The 20,417-nt window shown below is 40.6% G+C and overlaps 1 protein-coding gene across 5 annotated transcripts in view; it reads right to left on the reverse strand.

Annotated features, from left to right (window-relative positions):
* Positions 1-624: 624 nt before the first annotated feature.
* PIEZO2 (piezo type mechanosensitive ion channel component 2) overlaps positions 625-20,417 on the reverse strand; it is a 322,106-nt gene continuing 302,313 nt past the window's right edge. For all 5 annotated transcript variants that reach the window (XM_054817484.1, XM_054817479.1, XM_054817482.1 and 2 more), the window contains 14 exons: positions 20,033-20,215; positions 19,593-19,845; positions 18,716-18,848; positions 18,151-18,298; positions 17,832-18,046; positions 15,530-15,688; positions 14,580-14,727; positions 11,377-11,565; positions 10,854-10,946; positions 9,284-9,456; positions 7,227-7,343; positions 4,964-5,043; positions 3,400-3,580; positions 625-2,519 (listed from right to left, as the gene is read on the reverse strand). In XM_054817484.1, the coding sequence (XP_054673459.1) occupies positions 2,267-2,519; positions 3,400-3,580; positions 4,964-5,043; positions 7,227-7,343; positions 9,284-9,456; positions 10,854-10,946; positions 11,377-11,565; positions 14,580-14,727; positions 15,530-15,688; positions 17,832-18,046; positions 18,151-18,298; positions 18,716-18,848; positions 19,593-19,845; positions 20,033-20,215 (2,325 nt within the window). In that variant the 3' untranslated portion in view covers positions 625-2,266. The remainder of the gene's footprint in view (positions 2,520-3,399; positions 3,581-4,963; positions 5,044-7,226; positions 7,344-9,283; positions 9,457-10,853; positions 10,947-11,376; positions 11,566-14,579; positions 14,728-15,529; positions 15,689-17,831; positions 18,047-18,150; positions 18,299-18,715; positions 18,849-19,592; positions 19,846-20,032; positions 20,216-20,417) is intronic.

The raw sequence follows: 20,417 nt of genomic DNA on the forward strand, positions 1-20,417 counted from the left end.
AAACAATGCCACTAAAAACTGGCTGCCAGTTTGACTTTATCTGGATGGCTGGGGTCAAAGGATGGTCATCAGCAGTACACTTTTCACCTCTCGTAGTTAGCTGTATGTCACCGATTTGACTATAGGTTGTTTTAAAAAATAAATAAAAAACCAACAGAAGAATCCTTTTATTTTCAAAGTTTGATCAATCCATGAAAGAAAGAGCAGCACATTTCTGCAAAGCTCAAATAACTGTACAGCTCATTCTGCAGATAGATTTTTTCTCACCAGAAAGGAAGTGACTGTTAAAGAGAAGGAACCAGGAAGGGAGCCAGGACCAGCTGTGGCCAGCGTAGTTCTGCTGGCTGGTACCTTTAGAAACACATCACACCCTTCACACTTCTCCTTCCAGTGTTGCTCTCCTTAAAATCACTGAACACCCAGGTGAGGATCCATCTAACCACAAAGTACATTTTAGCATCTCTGTCGGATCCTATGTCAGGGCTGCCCTGTATATTTTGATTTTCATTCACAGGTCCTATGGAAGAAATGGAGCAAAACTCTCCACTGGGGAATGCTGCCTGGCTGTATGAGCAGCCACCTTTCCGTTACACTTTGGAGGAAAGCAGGTTGTCTTCCAGTGAGTTCCAGTCACCAAATGATTTTATTGTTGCAATATGATGAAGCGATTTTTATTTCGTGCACTTCGTGGTGCTCAAAATGTTGCTTTTCACAGTATAGAATGGATGTGACAGCATTTGTCATGGAAGCACTCAGCAGAGTATGTTGCAACTTCATTTAGTTGTGCTGTTTTATGAAGTTCTGCAGTAAAATGTGCCAGCAAATTATCTTTTATTAGTTTCTTTCCGGTGATTAACTAATCATTCATATAATAAATAGCAGCTAACTACAAGAAAGAGATTTATTTGTCACAGAGTTAGAAGAATGTCAAACTTTTCCCATTTCATGTAAAAAGGCAGAGGAAAAAATACTTCTAAAATGACTTTGCAACATGTGCTTTATTTTAAGTCATTACTGAATCAAAACTACACAGTATACCCTTTTAACATACCCTACCCACTCAATGATTTTTTTTCTCAATATTTTTTTTAACATGGAATGAAACCTACATTGCAATTGTAAATTTTCATGCTACAATGTTCTCTAATGAGCCATTTGTGTCACTAATAATAGTAATTTAAGAAAAAGGCCATTTTTCAAGCTCATATGTATGTCTATATTTGGGAACTTAAAAAAAACCCGTCTCGGATGTAAAAATGTGACTTGGAATATGTAAACATTTTTGTATACCTGAAACACTGGAAGAAGAATATCAGCTAACAGCAAAACAACGGTTGCCTTAAATCATCGAAATGGGAAAAAGCATGTCATGGGGAGCAGAGAGAAGCACACACTATTCAGTCTTTAAAGGGTTATAAGAAATGAAGTAGCTCCTTAGGACATTGAATTCACTTTCTTTTCTCATCTAATGGAAAGCAGTAACTTTGAAGAGAATGGCCCAGCAGAACACCCCAATATTTCATCATAATTATTCTAGCCATCAGTTAACCTCGACAAAATGTCAAGTTTCAGTTGCTTTTTTTTTTTCCTGAGAAAAGTCATTGATGTTTGGTGGAAATGTGTTCTGTGACTGTACAAATAAAATAAGGCATTTAAAGACATTGTTACTTGTTTTCTTTTTGCTAACAGAGGTTTGTCCACAGTGTCCTTTGTACATCCAAACCTCTGCTTTTCTACAAATGGGTATGGCTAGAATATCTTCAGTTCCCACTGCGGCCCTGGGTCTCGGGTGTCCTGAAGGCTAGTCAGCGTCCCATTACTGTGGCTTGAAAGTCAGTGATGTACAACAGCATATTGCACAATCCAACCTGTATGGCTCCAGAAAGGCTTAAGAAGGTACACTGGAGTCATCTGTGGGTTCACTCCTTTCTTTTCTCTTTAAGGGTAACGATCGTCTGGAAAATTAAATTAGCCAGACAGACAAGGATGCAAACTTTTTGTTGATTAAATTACAAAGCAATCCCCAGATTGTAGAGGAGTGGCACATTAAAAACAACAGATCATCCAACCTTCTTCATTGTCGATCCTTAATTTGAAAGGCAGCATGGATTCCTAAGGCCGTAGCTTCCAGGACTCCTTCAGTGAAAAATCATCGCTACCTAACTATAAAAGGCTTAGCTCTTAAGAGAATATTGTGCTTTTTTTTTCTTTTTTCCTTTAAAATTCAGATGAAATCAACTTGATTCGCAGTGTGACACCAAAGAGATCAATTAGTTTTTTCCCTAGTCCACTTGATCATAGTCTCTGGTGAGCGATACAGGAATATTAGTTTGGCATACAGGTCTTCTTCTAGTTCCAGTTCTCCAGTCTCTCGCACTAAGAAAATGTCAGTACACAACTTCAAGATTCGGTCTACATTGGGTAGCTCCTCAAACATGATGGAGTGAGAGATCCCACTGAAAAATTCACGGACGAACTTCCCTATCACCAGGACAACTGAGGCGTATAGTCCCATAATGCTGAAAAGAAAGGAAAGAGTTCAAACCATGCCTTGAAAAAGGGTCAGCCAAGCATGAGAGAGCTCATCTACAGGTTAAAGTGTAGTCTGTAAGCTGAGTGAACATTAATTTCTAATTAGAGTCCTGTTTCTGCTGTGCTGTGGGATGAAGGAAAATAAGTTCTCTTCAAACACCACAGAAATCCAGAAACATGAACAGCTGAGGCTGCTGACTTCAATGGTTTAACCCCATCGCTGACGGTGATGGTCTCACGTCCTGTCTGCTACAGCTTGGAAGCCACAACGGGAAATCTCACAACTGCTGGCTGCTAAAGGCAGGTGATCTGTCAGGTTTCATATCTAATATTTTTTATTAAAGCACGTGTAACTGGTGACATACTAACGTTTACCTGGCCTCCCCTGATAACTCTTCTATGATGAATTCTCCAAAATCATGCCAGAAGAGCATATCTCCTGGGAAGGCACAATCGCCTGCCTTCCTCTGTCTGTGGACATGTATTTCATAACTGTTTCACACCCAGGGTCCTGGAGACTGGGAAACTTGCCAAAACTGGGCAGAGTTTGGGCAGAACTTGACCTGTAACTAAACTAACATCTTTTGAATGATTTCACTTCAATAGGAAGTTGGTGCGAAGGGTGCTTCTGCCTTTTTTCCCACTGAGGAGCAGGTATCAAGGGTAATACCATTCCTTACAAATATGACACTTTCTATAGACAATAGTAATGGGCATGAATTTGAAACTCTCACAAAACCCCTTTTCTGGAGTTTCAAACATTACAGCAACAAAAAAGAAATAACACCCCAAACCCCAGCAAATAAAGTCACATCTACTTCTGTCTTATCTACATTATTTTAGTTGTACATAAAAATTCCTTCTTACCCATAACCAGCCAAGAATCCAAGGCTTGGTGGACTGACTTTATCACTGAATATGAAGAGTTCAAGACTTTCTTCAGACGTTTTGTATCTTTTTCCGAGCTGATTCAAAACCCACCACTCACGAACTCCCTCATCGGACACATTTTTGACCAGGGAAACCGTAATGTTTTCCCATCTGCAGTCTATTGAAAAAAGAAAATGTTAATATAGATACCAAGAATTGCAAAATTCAAACTGTTTTGAGTCAGATCGAACATCTGCATGATAAAATGACTGAGTAATGTAGGGTTAAAGGTTTGTTACTATTCTTCTAAAGCACATTTTACATTATTTCTGTACAACAGTACAATATCTAGACTTCTGTGGTTTTCCTCCTGCAAATCTCATCTGAGTATGCATTAAATAAATAAAATGTTACATATCACCTACATTTTCTCCTGTACAACTGTCAAATCATTTAAATATTTTCAGGCCAAAGTATCAATAACAGTCAGTGTACAAATGCAGAAGCATTTCATGCCTAAAGAAACACATGTAACCTGGAGGGATAGTGGTCAGCTTCTATATGTCAAAGTGAAACTATCACTGTAAATCAATTATGTCTTGGTATAAAATATGTTATTCTCTTATATCAAGAAAAGCATACTATGCTATTTTGCATACTGATCACACAGACAGGAGGTGAACTCTGGCCCTCCTGATTTCTGGGGAACATACATTAGCAGTGTATATATTAAAGCCCTTTTGAAGAATTAGGGGCTCTTTAGGACAGGACCTGACTCATGACAGTGAAGCAGTCGTAATTTATTGCTATTTGTAGAGCTAGGTTCAGCTTCAAGAATTATTTTTCCCAATTAATCTAATCGTGCTCACTGAACTTTGAACAGCAAGGTACTACATAGTACAGTAATGTAGGACATAGTACTACCACTATGCCTGAGTGACAAATTTAACCTCTCTTGAGCAAAGTGTTCTTAGATAAAGACTTGTTTCGACTCTTCCAACCCAATGGGTTCTCCACATGCGCGTATGTGCACATGCGTGCATGAATTCTGTATGTCTGTGAGTACCTGTATGCATTCTGACTGGGTAACAGCATTCTGAAATTCATTGATTTATCTAAGCTGGATTCTTTGTAGCAATAAGGAAGGAAGAGCTAATGAAAAATAATCAGTGTCATCATTTAAGCTGAGGAGCTACATTTGCAGACACACAGCACTACTGACTGTGGCAAGGTAGCAGGGAGATGTGGAGAAGTGAAACTTGTTATCGCTTCCTCAGGAAACACGGGAAAGCAGTTCCTGAAAATGGACTCGAAGGAAAGGAGCCGGACTTCATCCTTAGAGTCCTTACTGTTAAATACAAAGCTAAAGTACATCCAGATGCACTTACTGCTTTATATTGTATTACCTCATCTCTCCCCAAGCTTGCAGGCACCGGGCAGAAACCCTTGTAAGTGCATTTCAGCCTGAGGTGCCCCGTAACAGCTCAGCGAACATACAAGCGTGAGTGCTGTGTTGCACTTCTTTCAACCACACTCTGTTTCTCATGGTCTGGACACATACCTGTCAATAGCTGCTTTATGGGTTTTGCCAGAGAATCACTAGGAGCTTTGATGTAGTACGGGTACACTGTCTCTAATGTTCTGGAAAAAATGAGAAAGCAAATATTTCATATTTTTATACCTCTAAAATAATTTAGAAATACCTAACAAGGCTATACACAGTTCCCAGTAATTCTTGGCTTAAGCTATGATTTTATAGTGTTCAGATGTCACATCTGAAAGCTAGCTGGATTTATTAGCTATGTTCTGTCAGTACTTCAGCAGGGAGCTCCATCCATAATGTCGCCATTCACACGCCATGAATCCCACACACCTGGGGCATGTGTGTTTGCAAGGAATGTAGACTTTATATTTTGTTCCCCTTTTTAACAAAGCTGCTTTTATAGTCAGCTATATAAGCAGCACAAAGAAAGGCAACACATCACCAGTAGTAAACAAGCTAGAAAAATATGTAGATAGAAAAATATGTGGTGACCACAGTTATTACTTCAGAACTGTTTCAATAATAACACCTGAAAAGGGTGAGAATTTTTCTCGGAATCTTTCATTGGGAAATATTTTCACAGTTTGTAGGAGGATTTCAAACTTAAAAAGAAAGATGTTTGTCAAAGTTCTTCAATTGGACTCAAAATTAAATCACCTTAAGTGGGAATACCAGCATCCAGAAAGAGCTTTCATTAAAAACAAAGATACTGTCCTAACTTTTTGTACTGCATCCAGCTCTGGGGTCTCCAACATAAGGAGGACATGGACCTGTTGGAGCAAGTCCAGAGGAGGGCCATGAAGATGATCAGAGGGCTGGAGCACCTCTCCTATGAGGACAGGCTGAGAGAGCTGGGGTTGTTCAGCCTGGAGAAAAGAAGGCTCCGGGGAGACCTTATAGCACCTTCCAGTACCTGAAGGGGCCTACAGGAAAGCTGGAGAGGGACTGTTTACAAGGGCCTGGACTGATAGGACAAGGGGTAATGGCTTTAAGCTGAAGGAGGGTCGATTTAGATTAGATGTTAGAAAGACATTCTTTACTGTGAGGGTGGTGAGGCACTGGAAGAGGTTGCCCAGAGAAGTTGTGGATGATGCCTCCTCCCTGGAAGTGTTCAAGGCCAGGTTGGATGGGGCTTTGGGCAACATGGTCTAGTGGAGGGTGTCCCTGCCCATGGCAGGGGGGTTGGAACTAGATGATCATTGAGGTCCCTTCCAACCCAAACCATTCTATGATTATATGATTCTATGAATGAATGAATTCTTCCCACAAAAGAGCAAACTCTACCCTCCTTGACACTACATCACCTTAGGAAATATTCCCATATCCTCACATGGCAGAAAAGTAAGAAAGGCATAAAATATTTTTAAATGCAATGTTCAGATGTGCAACAGCAGTCTGTTTGGATGTACAAGGGAGTGCGGGTGTGGAATAATAGCTGTGCACAGAAAAGACAAATCTCATTTCCACCTACTCACAGATATGAACCTCTCAGAGTTTTCACTCTTCCAGTTGGCCTTAGCTTTAACTTTTCAACTCTTGTGGCCACAAATCAGATCAGGTGGCCTTCAGGGATGTTGTGTTGGCTTAGCGGTATTTAGAGACTACTGCTGTAAAGTAATCCCCAGTGAGCAGGTGGAAGAGGAAGAGCCAGACTCCTTTCAAATCTGAAAGGAGGCACCACTGCTGTTAATGCTATAAGGCTATATCCATAGGATAATGTTTGATATTCATATGAAGAGCATGCTCTTCCTGCCTTGTGTATTTCCATTACAGGAAAAGATCTGATGTCAGAAACGACTGCAGATGTTACCCTTCGACCGCAGTTGATTTAACACTTCCTTGCCAATCTAATACTATTCAACAATAACAATGAGAAATAGAGTCTGGATGGTTATTTAGAACAAAAAATTCATCAATACAACATCCTCAAATGAAGTCGAACTGAAGTACTCAAAGGAGAGTTTAACTGTGAATCTACTGTAATGAACTTGTGCTTATCCAATAAATCAAAGAAAAGTAACTAATAGCTTCACCATGCTTGTTGGTGATGTTCCAGTATTCACGGTCTTCTCAGCCTATTTATCATAGGAAATAAGCTTTTACCTTTAATGTTACTATTATGTGACTTCAGTGCTGTTGGCCTCTGTGAGCAAGGCTCCAAAGTTATTAGAGGGGAAAGGATAGGCAGACAAATGATACAGTTCTGCAAGCCTGGCCTCCTTAGGAAATTAGGTTTACAAAGGGAAGGTTTGCACATAAATAGTCAAAGAAAATAACTTACACCTTTTCCAGTTGCTGTCCAGACATCATTGTAGCAATATCTCTTCTGGTGTTCTCTGGTAGAACAAAGGTAAGTTTATCCGATGCTATTTCGGCTTTGGCACCAAGGGTGAGATTTCTGTTGTAAGTAAAAGAAAAAACACATTGTCAACCTACAATGAGAGCATAACCCGAACACTTCTTTGCTGACCGCTAGAGCTAGCTGTCTAACTCGTCTAACTGCACTGACCCTGGCTATGCCAGTCTTTGCTAAAGCAAGTATCATGCTACCTATACATCAGATGGTGTTTTCTCCCACGGAGGACATGTAGAAGCCTTAACAGTGGCTTTTTCTGACTATGACTGTGTATGTACTATAGGACAATGATAATGGATTAATATAATTTTTCTCATTATGACAGTCAAAACAGAATGGGAAAGGGAGCACACCTGCTTTGACTTTAGGTAACAGGGCTGTCTGCGTTACCACACATTCTGTGCTGGGACAGCTAAGGATGCTGCAGTCAGCTACAGCTTCCCGAAACCCCATCTCAGCCCAGCAGCAACTTGTGGCTATCAGGCTGATAGGACCTCTGTACCTCCCGCACCCCGTCTTCACGCCAGCTGCAGAACACAGCTGGGGCAAGATCAGCTTTTGCACAATGCCTTGTGCCATGCCCTGCGGTCAGGATGCAGCAGCTGCGTGAGGCAGCTCCTGGGCTGCTGGGGGCTGCAGAGAAACATCCCCAGCAGGTGCTGTGCAAAGGCAGAAAGCGTGTGTGCTGCCTGAGAGACACAAAAGGTTCATCTTACAGCTGCTTGCGGTCTCCTGGCCTAGATGAAAGACAGCAGTTTCCCTTTATGGAGAAAAAGTGGAAGGTCACTGTGGTAAGTCTTTACCACTTTCAGTCATTCCCAGTCACAATGTAATCCACAGGATCTAATTTGAGAGTGAAAAAGGTCTTTTTCAACTAGTGTATGAATGTTTGTAGTTATGCAAGCATATGGGCAAACAGAGTAGCAATATTAAAAATTAATATACGGCTCAGAAATGATGGAGTGATGTAATTCACTAGCTAATACTGTATGCTTCCAGGAAAATAAGAGGGGGAGGTCAGATAAAGTTGAATTAAGGGTGCAGATTCATTACAAGCCTATTTTTCTATTTTTGCCTGTAGAAGGACTGACCAAGCATGTTTAGAGCTCCCACAGTGATTCAGCTGACCTGCTTCTTGCGCACAGTCTCTTGCTGAGGATTGTTATAACAATCCAGCGTCTACTTCCAACAGAACAGGTAGATACTGGGGCTGAAAAGGTGCTTAATTTCCACAGAGTGATGACTTAACTCCAGTTTAATCCAGCAGTCTATAAGGATCCCAGCTGGCAGACAGTAGCCAACAAACCACCTCAGTGACTGGGTGTGCTCTAGCCCGCAACTACTTTATATTCTAGCCTGTCTCTTGCAAAAACTTCATTGTAAAGTAATAGTTCACTGAGGCCAAAGGAACCACAAGTAACAGGCAAAGGTCTCGACAAAATAGATCTGCGCCATTGTTATGCTATTTGCATAACAAAGGCTCTGAGTATATGTGTATTTAAAAAATAGTTTTGTGTCAGTTCCAGACTCCCTTAGTAAGAGGACCAATCACTGCTGGTTTTATTTCCTTGTAGTTTTTCTGCTTTAAGTAGGTCTAAGTATTCAGTTCCCATTAATGCTAACAAGGGTGTTGTTTGGGGCAGTTTATTTGAATATCTCCATTTAAAACTGGCTAAAACTTTCTTACTTTTCCCTCCTTCCCCTCAAGTCCCAGTGAAAACTCCACCCTGCCTTTTTAAATAATGTACTTGGAAGCGGCTCCACTTCTCTTTTTATTCTTGAGAATTGCAGGCAGCAACTGTTTTCCCATGTAACAAAGGTTACTTCTCTCTGCCGTCCTCCCTCCTCACTTTCAGGGTTTTTTGCTCTGCAGTACAATAAAATTTTCTGAAAAACTAAATCAAAAATGCAGCATGGAACTGTTCTGCTGAATGAATGCTTGGCAAATGATCCACCAACCTCATAACAGTCATATTAATTACCTTTGAATGCTCCATGAAAGAACTACAGTGAACTCAGCTGAAAAATCCAGCAGTCCTTGTATCATTTTCTCTCTACTGGGAGGGCTAATGGTCCATAAAGAGTTGGAATTTCCCTCTAGATCTGCTAGAGTGATATCTTCTTTTCCATAGCCCTCTAGAAACTGCAAAGCAGCCTGTAGGTGCAGAAGAGGAAAAGAAAATTTCAGTGTGGTGATATTCACAAGACATAGAGCCACATTTTCCAGTCAGGCAGAATTGTAAATGTTCAATTAATTCTAAGTGCAGTGGTTTGTGCTGATTGTTTTCTTCAAGTACCAACTGGGGCTTTAGGTGGGGAGGGAAATAAACAAACTATAGCCAAGCCAAGAAGGTAAAACAAAAACAGCCCTCCTGTTTAAAGTACGATGGTCAAGTAGCCAAAATGAGTCTGAAAGTTCATCAGATAAACTCTGGAGAGTCTATTTAAAATGATCTTGAGTCCTTAGTTTCTAATAACCCCATTAGTATCTGTGGATCCGGTAGGCTATAAAGCTTTCAGTCCCCACCATTTTTGACTGGTACCTCTGACCCTTCACAGCTTCACTGAAACTCCAAATAGTATCAGTGGTCACCACAAAATAGAAATCACTGTACAATGTACATACCAAGCCTGGCCACTGTGGGATGGCTCACACTGCCAGAAATGTCTGGTAATACTCTGGAGGCACAAGACACCCAGCATGTCTTAGTAGTTTTCACATTTTTATTAAAATTTTACTCTGTCTTTTATTAAGCATCTTTCAGCACAGAAAGATGTCTGCAAAGGATAAGACAACTTCAAACTGGTAGCTTTCAAAGTGGATCAAGATTGCAATATTACTGCTATAATACATGGGCTGTTTGGTAGGGACCTAGTTGTTAATTTTTGAATGAGCTAGAAGCAAGCACTTCTTTCAAAGTTATACCTGATCAAACCTCAGTTACTTTAGTAATGCAACAGCTTCTAGTAATTACTAGTCTTTTTGCAGTAGAAACTTGTGATAACTTTGTGCACGTTGCACCATGAAACAGTGAGACTATGTTTAAATGTTTATGTTTTGACATTTTAATGTCAAAACTTTTCTAGGCCACACACGCTTTCTTTTGACAGCATCACATTTCCTCACTGAGAGGTGAAAGCTGTGTGTGCTATAGGAAGGAGCACAGGGCTTAAAAGTGCCAACACTGTTGTGTCCCCACAGCACGAGCACGTTTGTTTTGGTGCTACACCAACAGCATCACATCTCCTGAAGGTCTGTGTCATTTAGAGGGCAGGTTTTTATTCAGGTGACAGGACAACTAGGGTTTCTGTCTTCCATGATTTTGTGCAAAGATGTCTTGATTAATGGTAACTTGTGTCACCATAACCCGTCCCTGTCCTGACAAATGATCTGTCTGAACCGTAACTCATGCAAATACTCTTTACGGAAACATCTTCCAACTGATGGCAGCGCTGCTGACCATTTATAACTACACAAACAGAACTCACAAAAAGCCTCCTTGGAAACATGCACACATTGTTAACTAACGAGGTATTCTACATTTCACTTACAGTGTTACCCCTATAGCTTCCCAGAAACGCATTGAAACCAGTCTGATTCAAATCCTTGAGCTGACTCTGTTGAGCACTCATTGTAAAAATAGGCTAGGAAACAAAAGAACACACACTTGTCACATTTACTTCACATCAGGTGCTACATACATAGCACAGCATCCTGTACCTCACAGTCCAAATTAGGGTACTCAATTCAATAGGAGAAGTTTACGATCTTATTCCACTGAGAAACAAGGTACCTCCAATGATCTTACATTTACCATGTGGACCTGCAGGCAGTTATCCCACGTAGGATAATTTATCCTACTGCCAGTAGGTTCTGTTTTTAACTTGCGAATGAAGATAATATTTTACATCAGTGATAAACTAATGTGATTTTAAACCCAAAAGGGATAATTTGTGGGAGCTTGTCTGATCTCTTGCACAAGGCAGGAGAATTCAATTCAATGAAGGGAATAAGAAATAGTGCAAGGAAACACAGTGGAAAAACAGTTTGCTTTTCGCCTTTCTTCTTTTTTACCTGATAACCTCCTAGAGTTATTGTGATTGATACATCTAGAGGCTTGTTGGTGATGCCTGCAACAGATTTGATTAAAGACATGAAGAGCAGTGGGAACCAGACAATACAAATCAGCAAGACGATAATCATGCCACCCATTCCATACTTCACAACTTTCTTTTTCTTCTGGCCTCTTGGTTGGGGATATCTCTGCAAAAGCAAACACCAACATGGTAATGTCTCTTCCATCAGTGGAACACTTGGTATGCTTTAATGGGTGAATATATAATGATCTTAAGGATTCCCACCTTCTGTGGTAATTTGCTACCCATTGCCAGGCCAGTTATTTTGAGATTTTTAGCCAAATCTGCACAGACACTGAATTTCTGGTGACAACAGAGAAAAGTGTCAAATGAACCTATGTCATGTGTGTCTGGTGTGAAAAATACCGTAAACCTCCAGGGTTTTGATTCTTCACAACCATAAAGAAGGGAAAAATTGGGTAGGGTCTGGCTGAGATGGAGTTAATTCTCCCCACAGCAGCCCTCATGGTGCTGTGTATTGGTAGCTAGCAAGGTGTTGATAACACACCAGTGTTTTGGCTACTGCTGAGCAGTGCCAGCACACATCAAGGCTGTCTCTCCAACATTTTTTTCCCCCCCTCAGCAGCAGGCTAGGGGTGGGCAAGATCTTGGGAGGGGACACAGCCAGGACAGCTGACCCAAACTGACCAAAGGGATATTTCCATACCATATGACATCTGCTCAGCAATAAGAAACTGAGAGATAGGGGGAGGAACAGAGCAGGGGCATTCTTTTCTTTTTTTTTTAACAATGTTTGTCTTCCAGAGTAAGGAGTACACATACTGAAGCTCTACTTCCCAGGAAGTGGCCGGACATCGCCTGCTGATGGGAAGTAGAGAACAATCTTTTGCTTTTTGCTTTGCTTCCACACGCGGCTTTGTGCTTTAGCTACATTAAATTGCCTTTTTCTTGACCCACGAGTTTGGGGTTGTTTTTCCATCTTATTTTCTCCCCTCCTTGCCTTGCTGAGGAGGGGAGTGATAGAGCGGCTTGGTGGACACTTGGCATCCAGCCGAGGGTAAACCACCACAAGCAATTTCAATTTTTTTGTCTGAATGAGTGCAAGCATGAACTCACAGGGACCAAATGTAAAATAATAGCAGCAACAGTGATACAACAATTTGCTCAAAAAACTGATATTGGGAGTGACCCACTTCCTTGTATTTGTCTTTCCAAAAAGTCTTATCTCAAAGCTCCTTAAGGCAGAATTCATCTCATAGAGCCTGAAATGCTGCAAACTGTATTTCAGAGGGAAAAAAAAAAATTGTTTGCCAGAAACTGACATGCACAATCAGCCGGATTGTCTGATATTGCACTACCTCCACATTCAGTTCACACCTTACATACAGTATTTCTAAGAGTTGTTCACAGGCTCAATCCAATCTGTTTCTAGTGAATCCCACACCAACTGCATTTAAATAATGTTTAGAGTTTTGTTGCTGTTCCTAAAGTCTTGAGCCTGTGGATGTGACATCCTTCCCTTTCTTAGCTTCTGAGACCAAAAGTGACCTTGCTTTTATCCTTCTCTTTTCAAAGCAGATCACACAGCACGTCTGTTCTGCCTTGTCCATAATTCCCACCCTCTGGTATTGGCCTCATGACCGAATGCTTTAATAGCATCCTGTAAAATGCCTTACCATCACTGCAATTTATTTTGGTGTATTCTCTTATAGGATTTAATTCTGCACAGTGCATGTGCAATATAAAGATGCATTGTATTGCACCGTACCTCAAACACATGCCAGGAATCTGGCTTTCAGGAAATTGCTCTTGCTTTACAACATGAATCCATAAAGCCCTAGGAGAATATTAAATTTGTAATATAATGCTGTATTTAAAACAAATTAGTTACTTTTCAAAGGCAGTTTATCAAGTCATTTGTCTTGCACTACCGAGTACTGTTTTCATTAAAATATAGTATATTATTTGTCTGTATGAGATTAGTTCAGGCACCTTTAATGATGCTACAGAACAGCTCAGAGAGCCTCTAGCAGTCAAAGTACTCAGGCATACCACTCAATGTGAGAGAGAGACAGAATCAAAGCACCTTGAACAACACTCATAAAGTCATGGGTAGTCCTTTTGCTACATGGCATTACCACACAAATGCTAGCTCAGATGTGGAAATCTTCCCATGTCAGACCTATGCTACATATAATACAGAGTGATCCTGTTGTAGCGTAAAAAATGAAGTGAGATGGACAGTCAAATTAGAACTGGATTATTATTTCTCTGACTCCTGAAGCCTCTGATGACACTCCATTCATGGCAGAAATGGAAGTCATACAGAAAAAGCCTATATACAAGATTTGTGGGCACTTCAGTTCTGAGTTAATCTAAGTGACATACTTGGAAAGTAATTGCTATTAAGAGACAGGATTATAATAAAAGTAGAAATACGTCAGTAACACTTAAAAATACAGCCGTTTCATTGCAGATGTACAATTTCTGACTGGTTGGGTCATTCTTAAAAGAATGCTTAATTTCTTTTTCAAATTGGCAAAATAAGCAAGCATATGGTTGCAATCTTTATAGCGGTTATAAGGAATCCAGAATTTGCAAGTTTAATTTGAACTGAAGCTTAAATGATTTAAAGAGATTGAAATTTCAGTCAGACAGATGGTGGGTTTATCTGGCCTGCAGTTCTGGATGTGCAGCGACTCTCCCGAGATAAAGGAGCCAGCTGTGTTCCCTCTGTGGTTACACGGACCAGGTGTCCCTGGGACCTACACCGTGGAGGCACGAGCTCTTCCTTCTACTGACCTTTCTCTTCAGCTACAGTTTCCCTGCTACTGCGGGTTACTCAATTAGTTGTTACGGACAAAGTGAGCCTGTGCAAATACCAGGACTTTCAACTCTGGCCTTGAAAATCAGGCATGCAATTAAGCTAACAGGCATATGCTTGCAGAGTTCATGTTAACGGTGGAAAAATCAGCTAGACACAAAAGAGAAGCCATTTGAAATTTCACTTGTGGTGACTGCCAACTAACATAAAGTACCCAATAGTCCGAATATTTCTGAACATAAACACCAAGTGTATCTTCTAACAAACTCTATTTATGGCGAATTTCCCAATTATTTAGGGACTCATGATTATTTCTCTTCTTTTCTGCATGGATCACTCATATGGGGCTTCCTTACTTTTTCTGACTCTCGCCAACACTTCAGGATGAATATATGAGCATAGATATCTTCAACACAGATCCAGCTGGAAAGACTGAGAGTGGTATCAGTCCAAACCCAGTCCATTACTGCTCTCAGCTCAGTCAAAAATGGAACCAGGCGGAACCTGAAGGGAGACCACAGCAGATAACTCATCAGAAATGGGGCATCACATTAAATGAGCACAGAAAGTGTATATTTGACATGATGGAGAATTAAGCCGATGTTAAAAGACAGTTTAATGGGAATTTTTGCAAACACAAATACAATAATATTCTGAGATTGCAGAGTTAGTACTGATGTTTTAGGGATGGATCTTTTGCATTAGCTCATGTTCCTCTAGATCTCCTTGTCAGGCCATAAGCACACTTTTGCATCACTACGCCCAATACTTGTGATTGAGCCACTGATGGAACAGGACAAGAGGGACTTTCTTGTATCCCCAAATTCCTCTGATCTGGGAGCAAAGTGGAGAAATATCCTTTCCGTAGGATGGTGGGAATTTGTTTTATACCTCCTTACACCAAGTGGTGCATGGCTTCTTTGGGATTTGATGCCTTACTACTTTTAAGGACTGCAGAGCAAATAACATTACTTGTTTAGTAGCACAATGCATAGCCTCTATCTTAGTTCACAGAGGTGATTTCTTAGAAGTGTTAAAAATATCTCTTCCACAGGGGCCTAAATGGCAGACAGGTATGTCAAGCTTCTGGATTCAGAGTGGGAACCTGATTTTTCTAAAATCTGTATTCCTGAAATTGATTTTTTCTGGAGTACAGGGGACACATGGCATATACAGTGGAGTGTGCTGTGCAAAATTTACTCTGATTTCTGGCAGCCTGTGAAAAGTCATGAATAACCCCAGCATCTCATGATAACAGATCCTTATTTCACAAAAGAAAGGAGGAGGTCAGTAGGTCTAGACTTACCCTTGAAATAAGAACAGGTTGACATAGTTATAACTTTTTGTGAGGAAGTTGCCAAGAACACGAGTTGGATATCCGCAGCGTATCTGATATGCTGATAAGCCAAAATAAACACATTTCACAAAATACCAGAGCTGGGCAACTGTGTTCTGGCTAAATTTCCTGTAATGGAAAAGACAGATAAAGGAAAATGATGAGCTTTGTATCTGTGTATGACCAAATTAGCTTGAAACGTTTTGTGCTCCTGGCAGTTTCCCTTTCCTGACAACCTATGAAAAGCCTTTGGTTTCTGACACCACTGCAGTGGTGACACAGTATTTGAAAGATGATGGATGAGAAAGTCTATAAACAGCATCTGTTGTCACCTCAGGGTCACGGGAGAGAGACTGGGAAAAGGCTGCCCGAAGAGTGAGGGCTCTGGGGCAGTGGTTTCTCCCTTTGGATGCTAGAGGTGCCTCGATACCCCACACAGGCCAGTCTGCCCTTGGCCCCCATGATGGCACATCCCCTGTGAGTCCTGAGTTGACACCGCTTCTCTTCACTTTTCAAAGGGCTGGTGTCTGGACTGAATCTAGGCAGCTTTAATGGCTATCTGTGTTCATGGGGGCACCGCCAGGTCACGAACTCATACAGGAATTTAAGTTGGAGTGACCTCTGAAGATCATCTTTTTCACTCTCCCCTGCTTGAAACAGGTCTAATTACACCAAATTGTTCAGAGACCTGTCCAGCTGAGTTTTGAATATCTTTGAAGATGGGGATCCCACAGTCTGTCTGGGCAACCTGCTCCAGTGTTCAACTACCATCTTGGTGAAAAGATTTTTCATCATATCTAACTGGAATTTCCCGTTTTTCCAACTTGTGGCCTCTTGTCCTATCTGAAAAGAGCTTAGCTTCTTCTCGATGATCTCTTATTAGGTAGTTGCAGACAGCTCTTCACTTTCTCTTCTCCAGACTGAACTAACCTTATTCCCTCAGCCTCTCCTCACGTCATGTTCTCCATCCCCCTGACCATCTTGGTGAACACGTGCCACTTCTGACTGCAGTTCAAGAGCACAGTGGAACTGCAGGAGATACCTCATGATGGACAGGATTTATGAGCCAGACATTACCCAATATTTTCAATTACACCCCGCAAAACTATTTTCATTAAGAAATTTTCAGGGGCTTCTAAGAATCAGCCTGACTTAGAAGGAATACAGGAGGTTTTAGATGAAGATTTGAGATTCACAACTTGATAAAAGTTTCATCAAAGGACAGAAGAAGTCAAAACAATTTTATTGCCTTTCAAGTGACGAAATCAAACCAAAATTTTCATATCGATTCTTAATGCTCGGTAGGTAGGAGACCCACTTGAAAAATGCATTTTTTTTTTCAAGTTGGGGCACAATTATTACTGCACTGAGGAAAAATAAAACATTTGGTTTTGAGAGGAAATAAGACCTTTCAGACCTTACACTATGCACCTATTTTGTTTTTACACTATGCACCTATTTTGTTTTTGTTGCTTCCAAAGTAACTTGACTGTTAATGAAGTGTAATTTGCCCAGGTGACACACCCAAATTCCCTGTATAGTCAACGGAGTGAGGTAAATATTTCAAGTCAATTTAAACACCTAAGAAAGAGGGGAGTTAGCCAAGCACTAGAGAGAGAACCTTAACACCTCTGCAGTGCAGACTGAGGTGATAACTGTCTTGAGCCGTGCAATATGAAATGTTAGATTTGGGAGTGAACCTGACCAGGCCATGATACAAGATTTCACGCAGCAGGTGACCACCTCCACATCACCTCTAGAGCCATGTGGCAGGAGCAGGGGAGGAGAACTTTTGATCTTCAGAAGATACACAGGTTTTAGACATTCCTCAGTCTAAGGAGATTTAAATCCACAGTTCACACATTCCAGGAAAGTGCCAAATTATAAGTTACTCTGAGAGAGACATTTTCTACTCATTCTTCTAAACCAGTGTGCAGCAGTCTTGGGAGTAGGGAACTGAATCAGAGGCCAACATTGTCTCAGCTGAGGGCTCTAATCACTCAATTACAGGCAAGTTCTCTTTTACCTGCTTGCATTTTGGCCTACATTGAGAATATTTCAGTATATACTTATATAATTAATTCTTCCTCAAACTTAAGTTGGCCACAGTTATTGCTGTGGAAAGGTACTCCAACATTCTCCTTAGAAATGAGACCAAGAAGAAACCCCTTCATGATTCCAAAGCTTAGCTATAACCATCTCAAATTTAAATACAAACATCTTGGTAGAGCACGAGTATTCAACCCATATTGTCTGATTATAAGGGTTATACCTTTCTGTCACTCCAGGCAAGATAAAGAACATCCAGAAATGTATTCCGAAAACCAGGATGACCTGGAAGATGACCTTTCCCATGACAGTCTTTTTGAGGTACAGTGCTCGATCTACCACCATGGTACCAAACTGAATGAGCACCATCACCAAAAATGCCTCCGGGACCTGGTCCTCTGATAACGAAGAGGTGATATCTGCTGCTGCAGAATGTTTCTGAAAAGGAAAATACAACAGAGTGGTCGAAGAAGGACGACACTCATGTGATACTTAGCATCTACAGCATGTAAATCCTACCAACAGATGCTTCTATGACATACCCCAAAAGCCCAAAATCCAAACACAATGATGATGAAATCCACTGTATCTGCGAGGAACATCAGCACATACACATCAGTCACTGCACTGTAGTCTGGATGAATGAGATTGTAGAAAAACTGTCTGATGGGCACGTACACCTGGAGAGTCCTAAAACAACATAGACCACAATGTGATTTAACAACACTGTAACGTGCACTGAAGAAAAGAAAGCCTGGGTGTGATACAATTAGTGTTTCTAAAGATATCCAAGATCTATGCTGACAGCTTCACAGACACCAGTCCCTTGTTCTGACTGCTTCTAAACCACTGTATTAGCATTTGTTCAGTAGAAATATACATAGCCAACCAAGTTCATATAGGATATTTAGCTTTTTATCAGGCAGATGCTATTTGAACAACTGCTGATTTGTCTGATGTTCAGCCAGTGGGACTTAGAGTGAAAGCATCCGTATACAAGGAACTGTATACATACCCATTCATCCCCTTGAAGGTACAAGTAGTACTGTGCTCTCTTTACTGTTTGGAACCTACCCCCAAACCTACACAACATCTCACATTGCTCACTTTTTAATTGTAAAGGCCTTGGCTTTGATCATTTGTTCTCGAAATTTTTCCATAAGAAGCTCTTTCCTAGATTTTTGCTTGATGCTCAACACGCTGCTTCCTTTCTGACTGCTATTTCGTGTACTGGTACTTCCTGAAAAAAAGGGAAGGAAAGAGAAGACAAAGAAGCTAATCCAAAATCAAAGTTTAAATAGAAAAACTAGAAAGGAATAAATCTTGAGACTTCTATCCCATATATGAGTCCCACATTTGAAAGATATGAAATTAATTCTTATGCTTTTTTTCCAATATGATAAAATCTTGAAAGCAGCCAGTAAAGGTTTAATCACTGGCAGATCAAAACTTGATTAATAATTATAAAAAGAGAAGATTAGCCATAAAGGCAAGCATTTGATAGATCTGACTCAGTCATCTCAATTGGTAATATATACATTCAGGCTAGAGTAAGCCCGTCCTTTTTACAAGATAGGATAGGTAATCTCTTTCAATATACCTAATCAAAACTTTTTCTCACTTCAAGTATCACTGAATGTAGATATGAAAAATACATCTGCTTTGCATTCCTTCTAGCTGGAGATTATGTTGAACCAGAAATTCTGGATCTGGGCCACATTGAGCGTTCCTTTCCCAGCTTTTGGATAATGTCATTTTAAAAACAGTGAATCACAAAGTATGGCTCTCCATTTGAACTTTAAGAAGGCTTGGAGTGTGTTCAAACATGAAGATACTTGGGTTCATATCCTATTTCCTCACTGAGGAGCAGCAGCATTTAGTAGCCTCTGGGATCTCCAGAGCAACCAGCAGAAGGTTTTAGCAGGATGATCCTATGGGAAATGAACGTTTGCTCATCAAATCCCAGACATGCCATGATGTTTACCTCTCTTAGATCTGTGTGAGGAGAAGCTGGACCTGTGTGAAAGCTGTGATACGCTGCTAGAGCTCTTCCTCCTGATGGCAGTCTGCTGCTCGGGGAAGTGGACGTGGATGGATTCCACTGATGCCGTGAGATTGACAGATTTCAAAGAGGCAGAAGAGTCTCTCCTGCCTCCTGTCAGAGAGAGCTCGTCATCAGTATCCTCTTTATTACTGGAGCTGTCCCCTTTCTCATCTTCATCCCATAATCCATGGCACTAGTGGAAAAAAAAGAAGAGAGTATCTCAACCTTGTATTTCTGTCACGGTATTTATCACAGGCATTGCTAAGCTCAGTCATGTGTTCACAAGGGGGAAGACAAATGTTGGGTTATCACATGGGTGACTAAAGAAATTAAAACTAAAAATTAAATATAAAATGAGAAACTACATGAACTCAAATTACCTTTAAAATGGATCTGTGGAAGAATAAAGCAAGGAGCTGAACAAGATCATAGTGCACATAACCCTCTTTCTTCTCAATGCCAATAATATTGGGTGGATGGTAAGGTTTATCTTTTGTGTAATCCACATATTTATTCCAAGGAAAGAAGCCAAACTGGAAGAAGTACTTGATGACAATGGCCACCTGTTGAGAAACACAACACACTTGGGTTGTTTTCTAAGCATGGCAGATATAATAGCCTCATGACTTTTAGAGAGGAGAAATAGGACTACTTTATCGGTTTTATGAAAACATAAACAAGCATGTTCATTGCTACAGAGGAACAACAGTTCACAGTTGCTCAGTAATAGTCAATCAACATTTACCAACAGATGATGGTCAGTGG

Source organism: Grus americana, chromosome 2 (genome assembly GCF_028858705.1).
Source record: "Grus americana isolate bGruAme1 chromosome 2, bGruAme1.mat, whole genome shotgun sequence".
NCBI lineage: Eukaryota > Metazoa > Chordata > Aves > Gruiformes > Gruidae > Grus > Grus americana.